Here is a 21,152-nt window from a genome sequence, read left to right on the forward strand (position 1 = left end):
TCAACATGCTCACAATTCTTTCTGATCTAGTTTTATTAACAAATATTCTTATCTCCTACCTGATAGAGGGCTGGTGAAATCCGTTTGCCCTGTGGAAACACAGGTTGTATGTGATTCAAGCTGAACCTGCAGCCAAAGGTTTAGAGCTTCCTGAAACTCATGGTCTATGAGCTCAGCATTGACATACTCCATCCACAAATCCTAAAGCACAAAAAATTAAATTATCATTCCCATTTTGGTCAGTACCATATACCGTGCACCTATCCTAGCAGCTGGGGGAACCAAAATAAGGTAAAAAAAACTAGACTCTGCAGTTTAAGTTGTAGGAAAATATTACTAGGAAAGAACATCTAAACTGAAGAAAAAAAGCTGCAGAATTTTTATCACATAAACAGATAAGCCACCGAAAACCACTGATGACATTTACAGAAGAAATCTGACATGAACACAGTACAATTTCTAACAAATTAGAGATAAAGGGTACAGATTATTAAAACTCAATTCCTAAAAAAGGAACACAGAGGAAACCGTGATATCCAAAACATCATGCCATGATTAGCTGCAATCAGGATAAGGCAAGCTGCATTTCCAGTAGTCACATGCACTGGAGGAATAAAAATAAAGCAGGCACAAGGAAATGCCCTTCCAAAAATCTCCCTCTTGCAGATGTTTTAACTGTAATAACTCCTTAGGCTTACTGGACAGAATAATATACATCTCCCACTCACTAACTTCTATTTGAATCCGACATATTACAGACTACTAACATGAGCAGATTTTGGCTTCCAGTTTTTTGTCATTTAAAGTTCCAACTTCAATAATTCTCTAAAATTACCCTAGAACACAAAAATAATTATTGAACAGCACAGAATAAGGACTGTGTTCTCATTAAGATATGCAAGAAATCTACTCACAAGTCCTTGTTAAATAAAGGAAGGCAGTTTGGGATAGCACAGGATTTCTAGGAAAAAAGTGAGAGCTGTGAAGGTATCATATGTGCTGTAGACATATTAAAGACCAGCGACACAACATCTCTCACTACTTTAGAGGACTCATTTTAACAAGTGAAGTGAATTCTGGATCCCAGATTACCAGTGTCATTAGCACTTCACCTGTTGATTCTGCATGACTTTAGCAAGTCTATGTGCATCATATTGCTTCGGTAGAGAAGGAATGTATGTGTCTCCTTTATGGAAACTCTCTTCTTCCAACCACAAAATAAAAACATTACAAAGCCTGAGGAGAAAAAGGAGAAAAGCAAATCAACGTGAATTGTATGCATAGCACGTACTACACAGCAGTCTCTTTCTGGGGTTTAGAGTTAAGGCAACAAATTATGCCTCAAGGTGACACAACTCAAAACGTAGATGTTTCAGATGATTTGTGACTAGCGTACTAAGTGTCAGTTCCAAGATCAGTAGTGGAAAGAAGCTATTTAGAAAAATATGAAGGGCAATAACCAAGAGTAACAGCACAAATTTTGAAAAGGAAAACATTTATGCAAATAAGCAAACATGACCCAAGACTGGAAGTGTCTCTTACGTCAGGGAATCATATTGACAAATTCAAAAAGACCAATGAAGAAGAAAAGAGTATGCCTGAGCAAGTTTGGCTTCTCACTCCATGAATTCTCTAGAATGCCTGCTCTAAAAGCTTGCACCCAAGTTACATTTTTTAATTTCTTGTCAGACTCAAATCTATGGCTAGTTTATTCCCATTTCTTTCTCCGCTAACACTGTACTTTAACATAAGCATACTTCATTCTTCAACCAACATCACTCTACTGAGGGGTACCCTTTTTATAATTGCATCATCCAACCTTTCCTGAGGCAGAACTAGAATATCATTAAATCTTTGCACTGTGGCATTAAACATCACTAGCAAACTCCTGTTTTCTGTATCAGTGTCATTGGTGAAAAAATTAAAGCAGTCTAGTTCTAAGAGTCAGCCCTTATGAACTGTACCAGCATTTTCCCTCCTGCCTAGGTGGTCATTAAACTTCCTGAGCGTAAGATCTACTTGGCTGTAGAGCAGTCCGGTTTTGTGTTGGAGTGGGGAACTCCTTTGAAATGAAAGGCTGACAAGGTATTAATCAAGTTCCACCCAGTGAGCAACCTCTGGATTGTTTTTCATATATGACCAAGGAGGATTTATGAGCTCCCCTGTTTGTTTGTACAATGTCTATTGATTGATGGGGGGGAAGCACTTAAAAGAAGCTCAGATCCTGTATGCTGAAACCCCCTGAACAAGGAGCTCTCTCCTCAAATAATTCTTCAAACTATAGTTTCTAGGAAAAACCAAGATACCGCAATACTGCAAATATTTCTTAAGGTAGACCTCTCAAACCAAAAGTCTCTATATCAGAGAACCACGGATTTCTTAATGGTGTATTACATCAGTTCCAGTGTGCGTGAGATATGTGGCTCTTAGACATTACCACCTCTTCCAAAAATGAGCATTCGTCAGCTGAGTTGCAGCAACTGATCATGCACATCTCCTCACCCTACTCCAACACAAGGAGACGGTCTTGTGCTGACATTTTTCTAAAGACACATCGAACTTTGCAGCTGGCACAGCACACACTTGTCACAGCTCAACTTTAGCAGGACAACTGGGTAAACTGCACTAATTAAATCATGTGCTGAAATATGCAGTAAATTCCCTGAAGATGTAATCTTATTCAGACTTAAGTTTGGGCCCTAGTCTGTGACAAACAGATGCGTATACACACAAAATAGCACTTTACATGTATAGCTGGTAATGTACATAGCAGTAGCAGGTATATCTAAACAACAAATATTTTACCACTATGGGGATGTAATTAATTAAAAGCAAAGTTGTCCCCTAAGCACAATTCTATCAACAACGTTTTATTTTTAGTAGTAAAATCAGCATGCCCTCAAACAAAACAAGTTGTATCAACAGAGGAACGGATTTCGCCACCACATCCACAAAGCGCCTGTGGTACATTTACGTCAGCCAAGGGTCACATCCCTTCATGTCTCCCACAACTAAGGCTGTGCTCTAGTAGCTGCTCAGGTGGTTGCACTGAGTAAGATTGAACGGGGCAGGTTTTTTTTTTTTACCTGACAAGTTCCTTATGCAGTTCTGGTGAAGTCAGGTAACCTGACGAGCAGCTCGCCTTCTCTGGTGATCTCTCGCTGCCCTCTGCGGGAGTCTCCACTCTCAGTGCTTTACTGGCAGCATGGTGGAAGTCCGCTACCTCTATTAAGCGCTGCTTCATTTCATTCAGTAAGCTAGTATGAGCTGCACTTTGGAAAAAAAGTCTTCCAATACAGCCATCTACAGGTAATCTAAAAATGAACAAAAAAGCACAATAAAGTCTTGTTGCAAGTGTCAAATCAGGATCTCTGCAAACAAATTGACTCTTGAGAGAAGTTGCTAGTACTCACTGCTTTTGGATACAGTCTTAGTGTGAGCCACTTACTAATCCAATCTCGCTTGTGGTGCAGACTTCTTCGTGCTTGCTATTCTGCTAGAACTCTTATGATCAGACTCACCCATATTGCGGTCCTGGTCGGTGAAGGTAAAGGAGGAAGAATTTCTGCCAGATTAGTGGCATGAGAGGGTGATCAGCAGGAGTAGCAAGGGCCTGGTGAGCCCAGCGGTAAATCATGAGCCTCTGAAGGGAAGGTACGATGGGCAGCTTCAGCTGTGTTTGTGCTTTCTGTAAAAAGAGCATTTTCAGACAAGTGTTCCACTGCAGCTCCCTGTAACAGGCTGTCACAGCTTAACCCAACACATTAGCACAGTGTGAAAATTCAGCAATTACAGAGAAGAAAACTTCTGAAACATTCACACATGTGTTACAGGTCTTGGTGGAAGAGCCGCCCAGCTCACAGTTGTGCTGGGCAGCTGTTAAAGAGCAGTGCTACACCTCTGATGCTTAAAAAAAAAAAAAAAAAAAAAAAAAAAGAAATAGCATGAACAGACCGGCTAGCATGATGCAAGGCCAACACGTGGGCCACTGATGTTAATTACACTTAATTACTGATCTTCCTCACAGAGGCAGGTGTTCCTGTTTTAGGCATCCGTAAGACTGGTGGTGTTGCAGAACAAAGCAGTGGCAGTGAAGCACACAAGCAAGTTCCAACCAGCAAAAACAACAGTCTTAAGCCACGTGAGGACACAGAATCCTACACCCTGCAACCACTTTTCACTTTTTCCAGACTATGCAGCACTATTGAAAATCTACAGTCTAAAGTAAAACCAACATGATGAAAGAATAGAGAAGGAAAAAATAAATTATTTCTCTTTTTGCAAAAGCAGAACACAGGCAACGCAACGTACAAGCAGCAGCACTCTGTATTAGCAACACAGACCGCTGCTCCATGGACCCACTAAATCATTACAGTCACACACCAAGCTCACACGGACTCCGAAGCAGGGGAACGGGAGGCTTTTCTGAGTTCCCACATCTCAGCGCAGACCCTGGCACCACCTCATTCCCCACACTGGACCTTAGGAACCCTCAGCGCCCATTTCCACACACTCTCCACGTGCTATCTCAGTGTTTTCCACGTAAATCAAGACATGCAAGCCAAGGCAAAAAATGTTCTCTAGACTAGCCTCCAAGGATGCAAGACACATACCAGTCTGCACACAGCCAAAGCAAGCCTATTTTCATAAAGCTTCTAGACTACCTTCTTCATTAAAACACACTGAAACAGCTGAGATGAAGGAGAGGCCAAAAGTTACACTTCGAGACTGGATTGCTTTGGTTTCCACTTGCTTCATTCCAGAATTTCTAAATGAATTTGGGCAAAGAACCTGGAAAATGCTGCAACATGGCTTAAAGCACACCTGGCTAAGTGTCTTGTTCAGGGAAAGACCTAAACTGCTCTGAAAGTCTTGGAAAACAATTCAGCAAATACAGAGAAATGTAAAGCCCAAACTTCTGCAAAATTCAGGTCATCTGAGAAACGCTCTTTGAAATATAGACATATTTTCCACCTGTAAAATAAAGATTATCTGCACTCCCCATCTCAGTGGTATAGAATAAATCCACTGAAGATCATGAGGCATTGAGACAATCCGGACAACCATGAAGAGCACTAATTAGTGACTGAAGTTTTCTGTAAATAGTGGTATATTAAAACACAGACATTTGCATGGTAGTTTTTAAACATTCAACTCAAAATGTAAAGGAAAATTTCCTTGTGGTGCATTCTCTCCTGGAAAGCCAATCATATAAAGCATTAGTTATGCTTTTGTCTTGGTAAGAAAAAGTACATGAGAGAAAAACTAAACGACACTAGAGAACACTTTTCTCCAGTAGTCCTCTCTAAAAAGCAGATGAACAGTTCTCTTACCTTCAAAGCTTGATCAGGAGTTAAAGCATTAATAACCAACTCCCTCTCCACAACTCTGCGAAGCTGTGAATCTTCTTCAAATATGGACTCCATATTTAACACCACCCATGAAAACCAGACCTGCACAACACAGTAATAACAGAAATATTGATAACAACATGGCAGGGGTAAAATCAGGAAGCTTTCGGTTTTCTTAAGAGGAATGCATCTTTTCCAGATTCTCATAACAAAGTTGCAAAAGTAGTATCATATCTCAATAAGATATGAAAACCAGTTTCATCCTTATCAACCTCCAAAATTCCCCTTTGTATTTTGTACAATCATGGGAACGAAGGGGGAAACCAAGGACAAGCGACAGATTTATCCACAGAGGAGGAAACAACCTACTCAAAACCAGTAAAATAAGATCTCCCCTCTGCCACCTGCACATATCTCCAGTTGGGGCACTGCAGGTTTTTTGTTTGGGTTTTTTTGGGGGTTTTTTGGGGGGTTTTTTGTTGTTTTTTTTTTCTTTTTGCTTTTCTTTGAACTTGTTTAAGCAGAGAGAAAGCAACTAGTATTCAAAATATTTATCTGATAAAGATTGATCTGACAGAGAAGTCAGGTTTTACGTATTTTCTCTCATGAAATATATCTAGAGCAATTGAAGATTAAAATAAATCTTAACTAATGAATCCTATTATATAAATTCTTGAACACAGATCAGACAAGCTCTCTCTGTGCAAAATGTCCACGTTCCTTTTAGTGTAATAAACCCACAGCGTTTTCTTAAACTGAATTAGGATTTGATCACAAGAAGACTCACAAACACTGGGACAGAAAGAAAATCGGAACACGAGAAAATCTGCAAAGAACTGCGAAAGCAGGAAGAAAAACAAACCTAGGCACCTGTATATTGCTTATCCCAGGGTTGTTCCCCCAACACCATCATACCACTTACCTGAGAGGAACTGGCATTGCCCTCAACAAAGGAGGGTGTCACGTTGCCTGCCACAATCCAGCTGACAAGAGAAGACAGCAGACCTTTGTCACAATGATAGCCCAAAGCATTCTGCAAGGAAACACAACACATTTGGGGTTTGTTTTGTAAGCAGTGTAACAGATGATTTGCAAGCTACAGGTATGTCGCTCCACCTTCATCCAGGTTCCTTTCTGCCTCATGTTGCTACTTCCCAACCTTAGTTCAGCCAGGCACCACTGCAATGTCTGCTTGTACTTTACTTCTTTTTCAGTGAAAAGATTCTGTTATTGTGACAGTGTCTGTTTTTTCAGGAGAGGAAACTCTATTTTTGTTCTAAACACATTACCGAACATTTGAAATGCAAAGACTAAAATACTACGGTAGAACTCACACGAATGAAACGTGTTTCAAATAGGTTTTAATTATTATTTTTATCCTTAAAATATCAGACATTTCATTAATCTGCTCAGAAACAAATCAGATAACCCCATTACCACTCATGATCATGACCATTCTTGTTTCATTTCAGGAAGACATATTCACATTAAAATTAGAATGAGCAACACGTGAACTGACCATTTACTCAACAGCCACACCATTATACCACACCCATTTACCTTGTGTTGCTGGTAAAGCACCTTTTGTACACAGTCTTCTTGACTGTACTGAAAAGCAGCTCTACATAAGTCGTCCAGCAAGAAGAGTGTTGCCCGGTCCCTATGCCACAGCTGCTGGCTGGTGAGGACCTGAACCCAGAACTCCAGTACTGCAGCCGGCCCCACTCCGTTCGGCTGGTCACTCAGAAAAATGTGGGTCTGACAAATTAAAGGGTAAAATTATTCAAGAGATTGCCGCTTCAATTAAAGCTTAAGAATTAACTGAAGAACTGTTTAATTTGCGTAAGACTGTGGGCCTATCCTTAAAATAAATAATTTACAATGATGCTCTCTGTGGCTATGTAAAAACAGCTTTGTCACCTCCAACCTCCAAAGGAGATTCTGCCACCTGGAAAATGGAGCATCTTGCGCAATCGGCAAAAACAAGACACAAAAGCCGTTAAGTTGGACCCCTGTGGCCTGCAGGCATAAATGGCACCTATTTCTGAAGCACAGCCTGCTGTTCCTGCAGAAGGACTTCCCAGAGTAGGTATGCTTCCTTTTAGTCCTTATCTCCCTCTCTAGTCTTAGTGAGCCTTGGTTCCTGACCTCTCTGCACTTGGAAAAAATACTAGTTTCCTAACACAGGAACATTTTTTCACAGCATAGCCATAAATCAATGGTCAAAAGCAAAGCTTTCAAACATTAGTGTATCTGCTACATTCCTCAACTAACACAAGCAAGAAAGAAGTGCTGTGTATCCTATTTCCTTTTTAGGCAGAGTTTTGACCTGGTATTAAAAAAAAAAAAAAAATCCATTTTCCAAGAAGTCTGGAAGGCACATATTGTTATGTCCAGTGTCACATGCATTGCCAGCTTTAGGAAAATTTAAGCAGAAACATTTCAGGAAACCAAACCCAATGATTTGTTGGGTTTGCTTGACGCAGGGTACTCTGTGGCTGCAGAGCTGCCAGACTGAGTATCCTGTCTAACCTTAAGGGCTAAACTCAGTCAAAAAAGTCTACTTGTTTTTAAAAATCTTCCCTCCCGTTTTTTTTTTTTTAAATAATCTTCTTACCTGTATCATACTACTGAGCAGCTTAACATTTTCTCCATAGCTCACCCCTGTTAAATGCTGTGTTACTTTATGGGTAACCTGCTGGGTCATGCCTTGAGGGACTCCACTATCCAGATGAAGGAACAGCTGGACGTAAGATAAAAACCTAGGGATGTTAACAAATTAAATTAATTCTAAAGTTTCTTGTACAGTGTAATATACAGAAAACCTGCTTCTAGACAATTCAAAGTCAGCTCAACAGCACCGGCTGACACTTAAATAGAAGGCTTTTCATTCACAACCACGGTGCAGATCTAGTTGCTCCACGCTAACTGTATCATAGGTACAGCATGAGCAATTCACAGCAGACAAACTCCAGGCGGCCCATCAGGACTGAATACAGGTCTTGATCCACATCAGCCCCCAAATCTAGTCCAGGAATTGTTTGGGAGACTGCCAGGTGGTCCGAGCCAGAAGCACCCCAGGGACCACATTACTAATTTACCAGGACAGACACGGAGGTCCAGCACTCGAGTACACTCCCAGCTGCTCAACTTCCCAGTAAGAACACAGCTAAATAGTACTGCCTGCTTGTCTTTCTCGCTCATCTAAACACAACAGCTACTTGTCAATAGCGCTGTCTGAAGACCACTTCTGTGGCACAGCAGCAGCATCAGTGACGACTGTACACGTGAGGTCAGCAGGAGACACCTCTACAACTTCCTCAACCGTAGCCAATCCCAGAGTAACTCGGTAAATAAGCCAGACCTATTTCCCCATCATCTGCGTCACATTCTCACTGGATGCAAAACCCAGAATGACGCCTGATAAATTTAACGGTCAAGATTAACTTTCATATTGCTCTTTATCAATAAGCGTATTAGAAACATATAATGCTTACTGTTCATTCTTCAGGAGATAATACTGGCAAGAGTAAAAGAAGGGTAAAATTTTATCCAGCACATGGACCACTGTTCTCAGGTATCTAGAATGGATGAGTACACCCAAAAGAGGGATCCCTTCAGCACAGAACTTCTCAATACTGTCAAAACAAAATAAATAAGGAAAAACATATTGACTATCAGTAGAAAGGGACACATGCTGATTATTTTTTTTTGTGAACTCATATGTAAAGACATTCACGTCTTTACACTTAATCTTTGAAATCCTAAACAGCTAAATCCACACTTTTATATTCAGCTGTAGAAGTTACTCAATCGTGGACAGATTTGGTAAGTTTCTCAAGCCCTTCCAGGGTTTCTGTCCCGGCTTCCAAAAGTCACTGAAGATGCGGGTCTTCATCAAGTTTCATTCCATTTAAAGATCAAGGTTCTTGCCTAACCTAGCAAACAGAGGGAGTTTCACATTATATACCTCCGATGTCTCCTGAGGACGGATGATGCTCTGAACATCTTTCTTCACTACCTATAGATGGAGCTCAGGCAGTTTCCTTACAGTAGGTACTTAGATGGTTGCAGTCAGCTGAGATGAACCCTACTTTTATTGTCCAGAAAACTCACCAGCAGCAACTTACTTAGTACATTATTCTGCATCAGGTTTTGCTGAGAACTGTCGCACATTAGGAAAATACGTAAAACGTTAACCTTGTGTATGCTCTGAGGTCATGAAAATGAAATATTGTATTAAGTCACTAGCATACGGTACAGCACTTTGTTTCTTCTGCCCCTTAACATATCTGTCCGTGAATTTTTGTGTGTGATAAATATCACTTGTTTAGATAGGAGACAGATATCAAGTAGTTCTTTGTAAGGACAGAGAGTTTTGGGGGGTGGGGGTGGGTGGGATGGAAAAAACACTCAGAAGTAAAGAGGTTCCTTGTTTTTCATTCCATCCTTAAAGTCACAAGAAAACTTCCACTCTCAAGCTAAAATACCTTCCTATCAGTCTCAAATTACTCTAGTCCTTTGAAGAAGCACATATGTATCCATAGCATAACCTTAGCATCAAGCAATGGCTGGGGGACGGAAAAGAAAGCCGAGACAATTGCTCTTTAAAGAGTAAAGCAATATTACATGCAGAAAACAACTTACTCAAAATTTTGAATATGAGTAAGAGATAACTAAAGAGATGACAGATTCAAGGAATACAGACCTGGGAGACTACAATTAATCTACACCTGGCTCTGTACTTTAATCAACTAGTACATTTGACCATGCCCAAAAGCATTACCTACAAACCAGCTGAAAGCACTGGAAAAGACTGTGCTGAAACATAGTCAGGGCTAGGAGGTTCAGTATCAAGGTTGTAAGACTATTTATCATTACCAGTCTGAGTGGGTTTTTTCTCCTCACTATTTTCCGAATGCTCTGCTGCAGCCCCGCTAAAAAAAGTTACCTGAAGAACCCTCTCAGTTAAGTGTGGTAAAAAGTTATTCCTGTCCATAGCAACCATGCTAACCTCTCAGTTTCAATGTTACTTCTAATTACTATTTTGGCCCTAACACGCAGAAGCCAAAAAACAGTATTGGCAAAATAAAGGAAATGGCATGATTTTTTGAAACTACAGTCCCTGAAAGACTGCTCAATCCCTTGCATCAGAAGTCCTTTACTCTTTAAATATGCATTAAGCATGTCCATAGCCCTCTGTTCATCATTAGGTAGGCTGCTTAGTCACTGGGGTAATCCCCAAGGCAAAGACGAGAAAGCAGATTACCTGTGACCTAGCGTGGTCATTGCCAGTGCCAGGTAACAGCCGATAGGGATGCTTGCTTTAACAGCCTTCAGGAGGGGGTGAAGCGTGACTGACTCCGTCATTTCGAGCACACTGTCAGACACGGGTACCGCAGGCCAGCCATGCTGCATGCCACAGTCATTTCTGTGAAGCTTTAACCTCAAAATCAAACTCCATGCCCACTGATTAAAGGAAGTCTCTGGTGTTTCTCCGTATCGAACAATGCTGGCTAAGTAGGAGACCTGGAATAAAGCAGCAGGAACAGGAATGAGAAGAAGCACAGCCATGCTCCAGCACGTTTGGCACTAGTCTAGGACTTGGGTCAGTCTGGATGAGTTTCGTCTTCTATCGCAATACTGTGACACAGAAATTGGAGCAACAGTAATTTTTCAGACACACCATGTAGCACCACCGATTAAGTTGATCTGAAATCTCTTTCTGTGGCCTTGACTTCCACAACCGCTCTCCCTCCACCCATCCCATTTGGTCAAGGCTACCAACCTACACTGTTTGGCTACAGTTTTCCAAATTAGACATTGGTCTCAGATTAAATTTGGTTTTTACCATTTAAAAAAAAAAAAAAACCAAACAACCACACACAATCTTCAATAATGTTTAAGACTGCTAGCAAAAGGAAAGCTAAAAATATGTATACAAAAAATAACATCTGTCAACAAAAAAGCCTAAAACCTGTCAGTCTTTCCTTGGAAAGAAGTCTGTAATGTGGACAGGCAGAGTCTGTGCCATGTAAATGTCACCATTACCACAAAAAGCCTCTCTAGATCACAGATAATTATAAAACTTTGGGGAAAATATTGCACATGCTCTGACAGATCAGCGTAAATTGGAGAGCTGGGAGTCAACAGAGATATTTCATCCTATCGGAGTAGGGGTACAAGAACCTAAGCATTATTTTATCTCAAGTTCTAGTTACAAGCTCATGCACTTCAGGACAGATTCACCAACTCAGGTGGCAACCAAGGATGAAATAGGTTTAAAAAGAGAACTCATCTAACTGGCACAAGACAACAAACCGTGATTAAATAGTGCAGAGAAGCAAGTCAGAAAAGAGCCGAGACAATAAGGCACATTCAAAGTGTAGGAAGAAAAGACTGGGGAAAAAAAAAAACCACAGGGGAGCAGAAAGCACTGTACAATAAATACTGAGACGACAAAGCACAAAACAATGCTATAAAGCTCTAAATAAATAAATAGAAGCATCTTGGATTGAATATCCAAAAAAGGGATTTTTTTAACCTTGATATTTCTATCCTTCCATTCCCCTTCTGTAACTTGGAGCCATACCTTCCTCAGTCATCAATGTGCTGCAAAATCAATATAATAAATGTTTGTAGGGTGTCCAGGGAACACAGCACCGATCACTACTGAAAAGCTCCTAAAATCTTGAGTCTTTAAATGAGGTAGACTAAGAGCTGGAGACGCAGGAAGGATGCCTCTTATGTTCACCAATAATACTAAATAGCCTTTCACTGAGGAAGTACCAGCCAATTCTGCATGAGTAAAGGATGTTTTGCAAGAACAGTTTGCAACTGTCCCACTACAGGCTGGATAATAATGTAAACCTGCAGGTGGGACAAATTTAGAATTTCTATGTCCCATATAGATGTTCAATGTAAGTCCAGTGGTATCTTCAAATAGGTCTGTGGGTGCACAAATGCTGGGATTCAGTATATTATGATGTTCTAGTAGTATCAAGATAGCATAGCTTTTAAAAAGAAAAATAGGTCTCGGCCTGCAGTTTTTCTATCTATCACTATCAATAAATTATTCCCTAGAATTCTGAAGAAGGATTACCTGTTTTATGCTTTCAGAAAGCAGCCCGGCATATGGTTTCTGCGAGAGGTATTTCTGATATGCCTCCAGGACCATCAATGCAACTTCAGAATGGACAGGGGGATCCAGATGAAGAGTATTCTGCTAAAAATAGAATCATACCACAAAACTTTGCATCATTTAAAAGGTCTCTACGACTGTATCACTCAGTTGCGCTACAGAGAAATAAACCTTGACTTGAACAGCCAAAAAGAGATTAAGTATTGTAATACCTAGGCAAAAATCTTGGCCGGTAAGAAAAATTTTGGCCCAACATTGAAGAATAATGAGCTCACACTGGGCAATACAATGCTCAACAGTTAGATTATTTCCAGAAAAAAGTGACCATGATCACTTTTCATGTGCATTTGGTGGATTTATAGCAATTAATCCAAAGACCCATAGATAGCATTTTAAATTACATAGTACAGGCCCTGGAAGTCTTGCCAAAACCAAAAAACATGGTATGTTTTTTTGTATCAAAACACAGTAATTATTCTTATTGGATGCCACAGTAAAGAATGATATTTCCCCATATCAAAGGGTACAGACATGACACTGTTATTGCACAGCAAAGACCTCACAGTTAACTTTCCCTACCGTTGCTTTGATTCCTTGATTGTCATCAAGAAACAGGGAGAAAAAAGTAAGGCCATCTTCATGTACAGGCATCAGCACAGCAAAAAGAAGAGTCAGTACAACCAAACGCACCGATGCTAAAATGGATCACTGAAGACAGGCAACAGAATTTTTCCTCCTATCTATTTCTGTTTCCCTTTGAAAAAGCATTCACCCTCGACTGGATCCTGAACCGATGGTGCTCCTAGAGTAGCCCATTCTATGGAATATTTTCCAATCATTTAAATAACGCTCACGGTTTTGAAATCTCTAATTTCCAATCATTAGTTTTATTGCATTGTGAAAAATACACCTGGATACCAGCCTGCAAACCAGAGACACACCTGTCTCATACACACTTCTTGGAGGATTCCTCTATTTCTGCAACCACAGATAATCAAGTGAGTCACAAAAATTGTCCTGTCAGCTGTTTCCTCTTGTTTAGAGAGAGGAAACTCCTGCTTAAATCTCTCTTTTAATCTCAGCTGCAACCCTACAAAAAAGCAACACAAGCAAATCCTCAGGCAGAACGCTGCAACATTATTGTGAAGGTCCCATCCTATGCCGTCAGGTGTACAGCCATCATATAAAAGCATGCATTTAACTGTTTTCAAATTCAGTTATAGTCTCAGGTTGAGTAACGCTGTTATTCTGTAAAACTGACCAAGCTCAGGCCACTTGCTCTTAATACATACATGCTCACCAAATCCCCAGTTTAGCCCTTCCAAGATAATGCAGGCTAGTTTATTCTCCACTGTTGTTAGACTGTAATTTAATAACCAGTCACGAATCAATGCTATCTCAGATGAAGAAGGCTTCCACAGGTGCAACGGCAGTTCTTTAAACAGATATAAAGAAACCTTTGAGGGCAGAAAAGGAAAAGGCTAATCAGTATTCAGTACAGAACAATAATCAGCATTATGACCTTCTACCTTACAGAGTGATATGATCAAAAAAAGCCATGGACAGATTTTTAAACACAACCCATTCATACCAAGCCATATCTTATAAAACAGACTGGTATGGCCTCTAATTTTAACTGGGTGCCCGCTTTAAACGATGGGACGTTAGCACTTACCATCCCAACTTTCTCGATGGTCTCTCTAACTCGATCCAGCAGTACAGAAATAATCTGTGTATGGATGCTGGCGATTGCTCCCAAGAGTTCTCGACCCACTTTTGAAAATGTCTCTCTTGTGGAAAGGCTAACATAAGAAACCTGAAAAGATGAGCAGAGAGAAGTTACTGGTTATGTCTGACCTTCAATGACACAACAACAAAACATCTTTTGGAAAATACAGAACTAAATTGCTCTTGCTGATCCTGGACAAAGTTGATAAATGCCAATATTAAAACTGAAACTGATTGCTCTAGATGATGTGGAAATTACTACTTCTCAGTGACAAAAAAAAGTCCAAAACTAAACACAGGAACATCATCACCACATACACACTAAACAAACAAACAAAAAAAAAAAAAAAAAAAACACAAAAGCAAAAAAAACCCACCCACAACAAACCAAAAACCACACCACAACAGCAAAAACACCACACAAGGAATTTCAGAGCTATGAGTTAGATCTGTGCAAGAAAAATAAAGCAAAACAAAGATATTTTTGTTCATTTGTTTCATTCAGCCTTGGTCTACAGAAAAACATGCCCTTCAGGATATTTTAATTCAGTACTAGATTATAAACCTCAGAAGCAGCACTGTTCCTTAGTTCCATGGTAGAAGAAACTACAGAAGCCATGAATGTTTCACACCTTCCACTTAAAGAAAAAGAGCACATTCATCCTTTTCCTGAAAGGACCATTAATATTACTTGCCTCATATATCTCCAGAACAATGATTTTGATAAAATCCTCATCAACATCAGCGCGTTTGGTTTGTGCCATCTGAGCAAATGTAGTGAGCAGACAAATTTCTTCCGAGCAGTTCATTGATTTAAGATACTTTTCGAAATTTTCAAGGTGCTCTGGGTCTAGGAAAAAAGTCACATGAAAGAAACATGATAAAAGAAGTGCTAAAAGACATACAACGTCAACATTTATTCACAATCCAATCCCAGAGAAAGCATCAGTGACAAAGGAATTATCATCACCCAAGGCTTGTAAATTATCATCCTCTCTTCAGGAGTGGTTGATACCAGCTGCTTTAGAACAAGGTGCAAGAAACACCATAATAAGCAATGAGCGCATATGATTCATTAAATGTGCTAGTAATTCGTAATGAAAACTAAAACTGTTTCAAGAACAGCTGGAATTCAATTTTTAATATTATTTTAATTATGCAACCTCAGTCATCCACAGGAAGAACTGCTTGAATCTTTTTGCTTTTTAAAAATGTTATCACGGTTTTGGCTTCCATTACATACTGGAGGAATTAATTCCATAGCTTAAGCCTAAATTATATGAAAAGATTCTAGTTTTAATCAGCACATAGTCAAGAGAAGATTAAGACTAACCCCATCCAAGCACAGCAGAGAGGTTTTGATCAAGTTGAGAGACTGCCGTGATCTCAAGCATATACTGTGATCTCAAGCTGCAATTAAACTGGGAAGATCATTCTATGCTGATTACAAATAAAAGTACTTCAGGCATCTAGTCCTGGGCGTAGATTGTGCCCAAGAGTTGCAAGGAGAGATCAGTTTCAGTTTCTCAAACTCAACAGAAGAAAGTTACAGAGTTCACTCGTTTGGAAAATATCCCTGAAAACAGAGAATTGAAGTTGCACAGGACAGGAAGCCTAAGAGATGCTTTCACTTGAATTCAAGGCAGGCTTCCTCTTCAAACCAAATAGTGAGATGCTGCCAAAAGCAAATAAACATTTCATTCATCAAGGTGGGGGACAACGGGAAGGTAAGGGTACAAAGAAAACTGAACAGGACTTCAAAAAAATTGTTATTTCTTCCAAATAATTTTAAATAGAGTCTGTGCAGCAAAACAAGCACTGAAAGCTGCATTTGAGCTGTAAAATGGCTTGTAGAGCGGTCTGCTTCCTCTGAAGCATAACATGCCAGTAAACACTATGATCTTATCATAGCAGTTGAACATACTAAAAAAGCACTCATTGTGCCACTCAACTTCTTAATCTGCACAGGCATATGCTCAGCATGCTTGTGATTAAACACTTGCACTTAGGTTACATTCTATTTTAAGGGCTTTCAAGAATTTTGCAACTGTACTTCAACCTGAGAAGGTCAGACTTGCACAGCCAAAACATCTCACAAACAGTGCGCTACAGGATTGTGCAATTTAAGTAAAGATTTTTTTCCATATAGTAAGATAAACAACACTCCTGATAGATACAACAGACATACGGGGGATTCTCATCCATTTTCCTAACGCTAACTTTTGTGCTTGTAGTAGAAGTTACAAAGCACTGAAGTTTTCATTCTTTGTGTGTTTGTTTTTGTTTTTTAAGGTAATGCAGAAGAAATAAAAGAAAGGAGAAAAAGGACTATGCCATTAATATATATAAAGGTGTAACAGAATGACCCACAGCATGACGAAGAGGTAGGACATGCAAATAAGGAACGACAGACAGCAGTATTAGCATTGTCATGTTGGCGTTTGTGTTTCATTTGGTATAGACCAACTGACCAACAAAGAGGGGATTTGGAGGGGGACAGAAGGGAAAAAAATGGATCTGGTAAAGTTAACAACAAAGACCATAAAAGGAAGGAGGAGGGCTGGTGCCAGCTGCTGAGCACATGTGCACTGGACCTTCTCTGCTAGAGAAGCAATCTCCCAGCTTCCTGCTTCACCTGCACCTTCCTCTTCACTGCACCTGGGGTCACCCCACACCAACATCACACCCACACCAGGGCATAGCTTGAGACTGAAGGATGGGGACAAGGAAAAAGGGAAGAAGAGAGACTTCATCTAAATTCTATCATCTCACAGTGGAGCAATGGCATGGCCACCACACAGTTGCTCCTTGACCCAATTCACTGCCTCCTCTGCACATTTGATCACACTACAATTCAACTTCAGAAAGACCCTAAAAATAGTGGCTCCTCAAATCTTAATAATGGTGGCAAAGAAACTGTAACCAGAAGTGTTGTTCAGCAAGTTCTCATTGCCAACTGTAACGGAAGCAAAGACAATGTTTGTACTCACACAGGCTTCCAACATCACGAAGAAACTACTAGATCATTGCTTGTCAGTGAAAATGCATGTTCCACAGTAAATTTATTAACGTTTAGTCCACACAAGAATACATCAAGTAACCAGACTTCCCATATTTCCCCAGGGCATTACTTTATATCTGGTAGCTCTCATAGTTCAGAGGTTGTCATAGTGAGCAAAGCTCCATCACCACCTATCCCTTAAAAGCGACTGTGCTCTCACCTCTGTATGTGCAGGACTATAGCTTTCATCAGTTACCAAGGCTTGCTACCACCTTAACATTCAACACCGTTTAACAATCCTCAAATTTAATTTGGGAAGGGAAATCAACAAAAAAAGGTTCTCTCCGAAGAGAATGTTAATGCCATGGTCTTCTAAGGTATGAATTACAGGAAATTAAGTCAGCATTACACTGGTAAGTATCAGTCAAAAGAAGCTAATTCAGAAGATTAGATGGGTTTCACTGAAAGAACTGCTGATATTCCCTGTCTAGACTTTTGTGAAAAATAGTATTGTGCTGACATAGTGCATAGAGGAGAATGAAGAGGATAAAAATATCCTGCATCAGCATACCAGAGACTTTAAAACATAAAAGTTAGCTAGAAGCAGAACAAAACCTCAACAAAACAAATAAACAAACAAACAAAAACAATCAGTGTTTGTTACTTTCAGAGACACAACCCACCACATCATATTACATTCTCTTTGTTTGAGATGCAGTAGAAATTTCTTGCTAAAACAAAAATAAAGTCTTACTGAAAGGGAGTAACTGTTACTGGTTTGTCTAGGAAGCCAAATCAGACCAGCACATCATAAAGGGCACATGGCTACAGCCTTGTTATCTCTCTCCCAGTCTGTGCAAACTGCCTTAAATGTTAGCTGAGCTTGCACAGAGTCAAGACGCTCAGTAACCTCTCAGGATCATCATTTTCTTCAGCTTCTCCATGAAAAGACTTGGTTGATGTGGTAACAGCTATCTGAGCTACCAGCTAGTTGAGAAGTAAAACTGCCAGAGTGAGATCTGCTCTCCCTGAAGACAGCAGAGAGGCTGTGAAGCAGGGGGTTACTGCTTTTTTTACCTGCCTCCCTGTCAATCAAGTCCTGAAATATTTTCCATGAAGGCAGCAGCAAAGGGAAAGTGGCATTCCAGCTGGCTTCTAAACAACTCTGCTGTAGCTAAAGCCACCACAATCACTGTGGAGATCAACACAGGACAGAAGTCAACGGGAAGCAGAAAGAAAAGGTAGCATATAGGACAAGAAAAACATCAAAAGACGGCTTGAGAGAAGGGTAACATCGGTAATTGTGGAAGATAAGCAGATCTCCTACAATGTAATTTACCGAAGCCAAAACAAGTAGCAAATTGAGGGCCAGGGGTGGAGGCGAAGGAAGACTGAGGTATTTATACAAATATCCACAACTCAGTTGACAACAGTCAACAGCTCACAAAAAGCCTTCGGGACACAAAATTCCTTATTTCAGAATTTAAATCTTGCACTCTTTATACAAATATCCACAGCTCAGTTGACAACAGTCAACAGCTCACAAAAAGCCTTCGGGACACAAAATTCCTTATTTCAGAATTTAAATCTTGCACTCCAAACACTATCAAAGGCCAAGATGGGATCTGATACAAGAACGAACAAGATGTACCTACTGCATGGCATTTTTACAGCTCTCTGAAGCAACCAGCAGCAGTCACTGTCAGAGAGGAAACTAAAAGGGCAGTAGACCCAACAATTCCTGTTAAAATGAGAGTTTGGGCAAACATGAAGACCACAAACTGCCCAAGACACTAAGACCTCTGGACCAGTCATGCTGCTGAGGTTGTATTTAACAATGGAACCTGCAAGGAATTAAACCTGTAGCTGATGCAGCAGTAGCCGAACCTATGAGAATTGGTTCCAAGTGTAGGAATTCTACCTTTGAGCCTTTGTTTGCAGTCATCAGGTTGCAGAGTAGAGCAGAGCTTTTCCAGGTGCTCGCCCTCTGCACAGTGCATGACAAAGAAGAGCCTCCAAAGCATGCTGCTGGATAAGGTTCCGTAAGGCATCTCGGACATGAACAACCAGACTCCCAACCTGTTGGATTTGAAGAGGCAGACAGAAGTATTTTCACCCTGATAAATCCCGACATTTGAAAAGGAGACATATGCCCGCATCTCTGCCATGTAACGGAATCCGGAATGTGAGGATGCATCACAGCATCCCGGATTCTGAGTTAACCTCATTCTGAACTGAACAAGTGCCAAGAGCTTCTATCAGGTACCAGAATTCAAGGCATTATTCCTCCCCATCTTGATGCTACCAATGTGCTGAAAAATCCTGCATATTACAGTCGTTTAAACCATTAAGTACTTAAAGCTCCTCTGAATACCAGTTCCAAATATCTAACTCCTCTGAGACGAAGCCAGTACCAATCACACAGGGCAGCATACCTTTTTGCCTTCAGAACATGTAGAACAGCTCTAAAAAACAGCTCATCGAACTCCAGCTGCAATTTTTCTAGAGAGTAGGGATGCGCTACTGATCCATATTGTTTATTGCTGCTAACGTATTGGGCCCAGTGGTCACTCACATGACAAAGCGTCATCCTACACAACAGAACAAACAAGTTGAAGAAGGATCATTAAGTATGTCATCACCATATAAAAACGCAGGCAAGTGCAACTGGATCAGAGTCTTGTCACAAGAGACATGTTCAACCCTTTGTCCTCTGGTTTCCAGAGATTCCTCTATAAATAGCATTTCCTTCCCCTCTTCCAACAGGGTTAGTCTAAAATTCCTCCCTAGTGTTAGCCCTCCTTGGTTTTGCAAGCAAACAATGCATAATATTCTGTTATACCGAATTAGTTTGTGTATGAACTTGAGAGCCTTAAGGTAATCCTTTATGATGAAATGGCAAGACATGCAAAAAGCTTATACAGGAATAATAATGTTGAGAAAGATACTGCTCTAATAACACAAAGAAACACATGAATTTTTTTCCTTATTTAACTGTATCCTCCCCTTGAAAACACACTTACAAAGCCATGTAAAGTGACTGCTAGAGAATTAAAAATAAGAGCAACATTTAGGTCCCAATTAGATTTGCTTACAGCAACAGTATGATGATTTTCAAGGAGCAAGCTAAAAACCCTAAAACAATTCTGGATAACAACAGAAAGCAAGCAGTAACACTGCTTATAAACAGGGGTGATTTGAGAAACTGTTTGTTAGATTTCAGTGACTTTCTAAGCACATCCCCGATAGAAGTCAGCCTAGTGCTCCCCAGCTCACCCAGTTCCTTTGTATCCACAGCATTTAGTTTCTGCAATTCCCCAATTCAAGGCAGCTTTAGAGTCAAGGACTCTGGGATTTCAGGTTCACAGCTCAACTAACCCTAAACCGACCAACTCTCAGAGCAAAATCTACCTAAGAACTGTTTGGGTGTTTTGTTTTGTTTGTTTTGGTTGATGGGATTTGGTTTTATTTGTTTGTTTGGTGGTTTGTTGCCATTGTGGTTTTTTGGTTTTAGAAGTTCTGAACTTTAAACCAGACTGTATGAAAAAGATTTAATGATATCAGAGAATATATTTTCTTACTTGATCAGCTGACCAATTCGCTTCACAAATTGTCGGTACCGTGCTCTGTTAAATGTTTCCAACCCTGCAGACAGAAGTTCCACTAAGGAGTTTGCAAAAGCAAAAATCTTCATCATCTCCTGGGGAGTTGTTTTTTCAGGAAAATAAGCACCTAAGACCAAGACAGAAGAGTAAGTCTCAAAAAAGGGTAAATCTGGATTTTTTTTTTTAACTTCACAAGCACTGAAAGCAACAATTCACCATATAGCCGGCAAACAGTTCATTGTTACAGTGAACTGAAATGAACAATAAATACCTGTTAAGTATGAAAGTACAAATAAACTATGCAGGTCATAAGATGTCTAGCAAGT

The 21,152-nt window shown here is 40.1% G+C and overlaps 1 protein-coding gene across 5 annotated transcripts in view; it reads right to left on the reverse strand.

The window, feature by feature from the left end:
- The window catches only part of EPG5 (ectopic P-granules 5 autophagy tethering factor), a 71,648-nt gene that overhangs the window by 38,814 nt on the left and 11,682 nt on the right, over positions 1-21,152 (reverse strand). For 4 of the 5 annotated variants that reach the window (XM_054185056.1, XM_054185053.1, XM_054185055.1 and 1 more), the window contains 17 exons: positions 20,803-20,953; positions 19,657-19,812; positions 19,143-19,300; positions 14,916-15,070; positions 14,168-14,308; positions 13,785-13,949; positions 12,454-12,576; positions 10,621-10,880; positions 8,849-8,989; positions 7,969-8,113; positions 6,912-7,109; positions 6,274-6,384; positions 5,334-5,453; positions 3,522-3,688; positions 3,087-3,314; positions 1,113-1,236; positions 60-201 (listed from right to left, as the gene is read on the reverse strand). In XM_054185056.1, coding sequence (XP_054041031.1) covers positions 60-201; positions 1,113-1,236; positions 3,087-3,314; positions 3,522-3,688; positions 5,334-5,453; positions 6,274-6,384; positions 6,912-7,109; positions 7,969-8,113; positions 8,849-8,989; positions 10,621-10,880; positions 12,454-12,576; positions 13,785-13,949; positions 14,168-14,308; positions 14,916-15,070; positions 19,143-19,300; positions 19,657-19,812; positions 20,803-20,953 — 2,685 coding nt within the window. The remainder of the gene's footprint in view (positions 1-59; positions 202-1,112; positions 1,237-3,086; positions 3,315-3,521; positions 3,689-5,333; positions 5,454-6,273; positions 6,385-6,911; positions 7,110-7,968; positions 8,114-8,848; positions 8,990-10,620; positions 10,881-12,453; positions 12,577-13,784; positions 13,950-14,167; positions 14,309-14,915; positions 15,071-19,142; positions 19,301-19,656; positions 19,813-20,802; positions 20,954-21,152) is intronic. The other variant, XM_054185054.1, reaches the window with a different exon arrangement.

Source organism: Rissa tridactyla, chromosome Z (genome assembly GCF_028500815.1).
Source record: "Rissa tridactyla isolate bRisTri1 chromosome Z, bRisTri1.patW.cur.20221130, whole genome shotgun sequence".
In the NCBI taxonomy this organism is placed as follows: domain Eukaryota; kingdom Metazoa; phylum Chordata; class Aves; order Charadriiformes; family Laridae; genus Rissa; species Rissa tridactyla.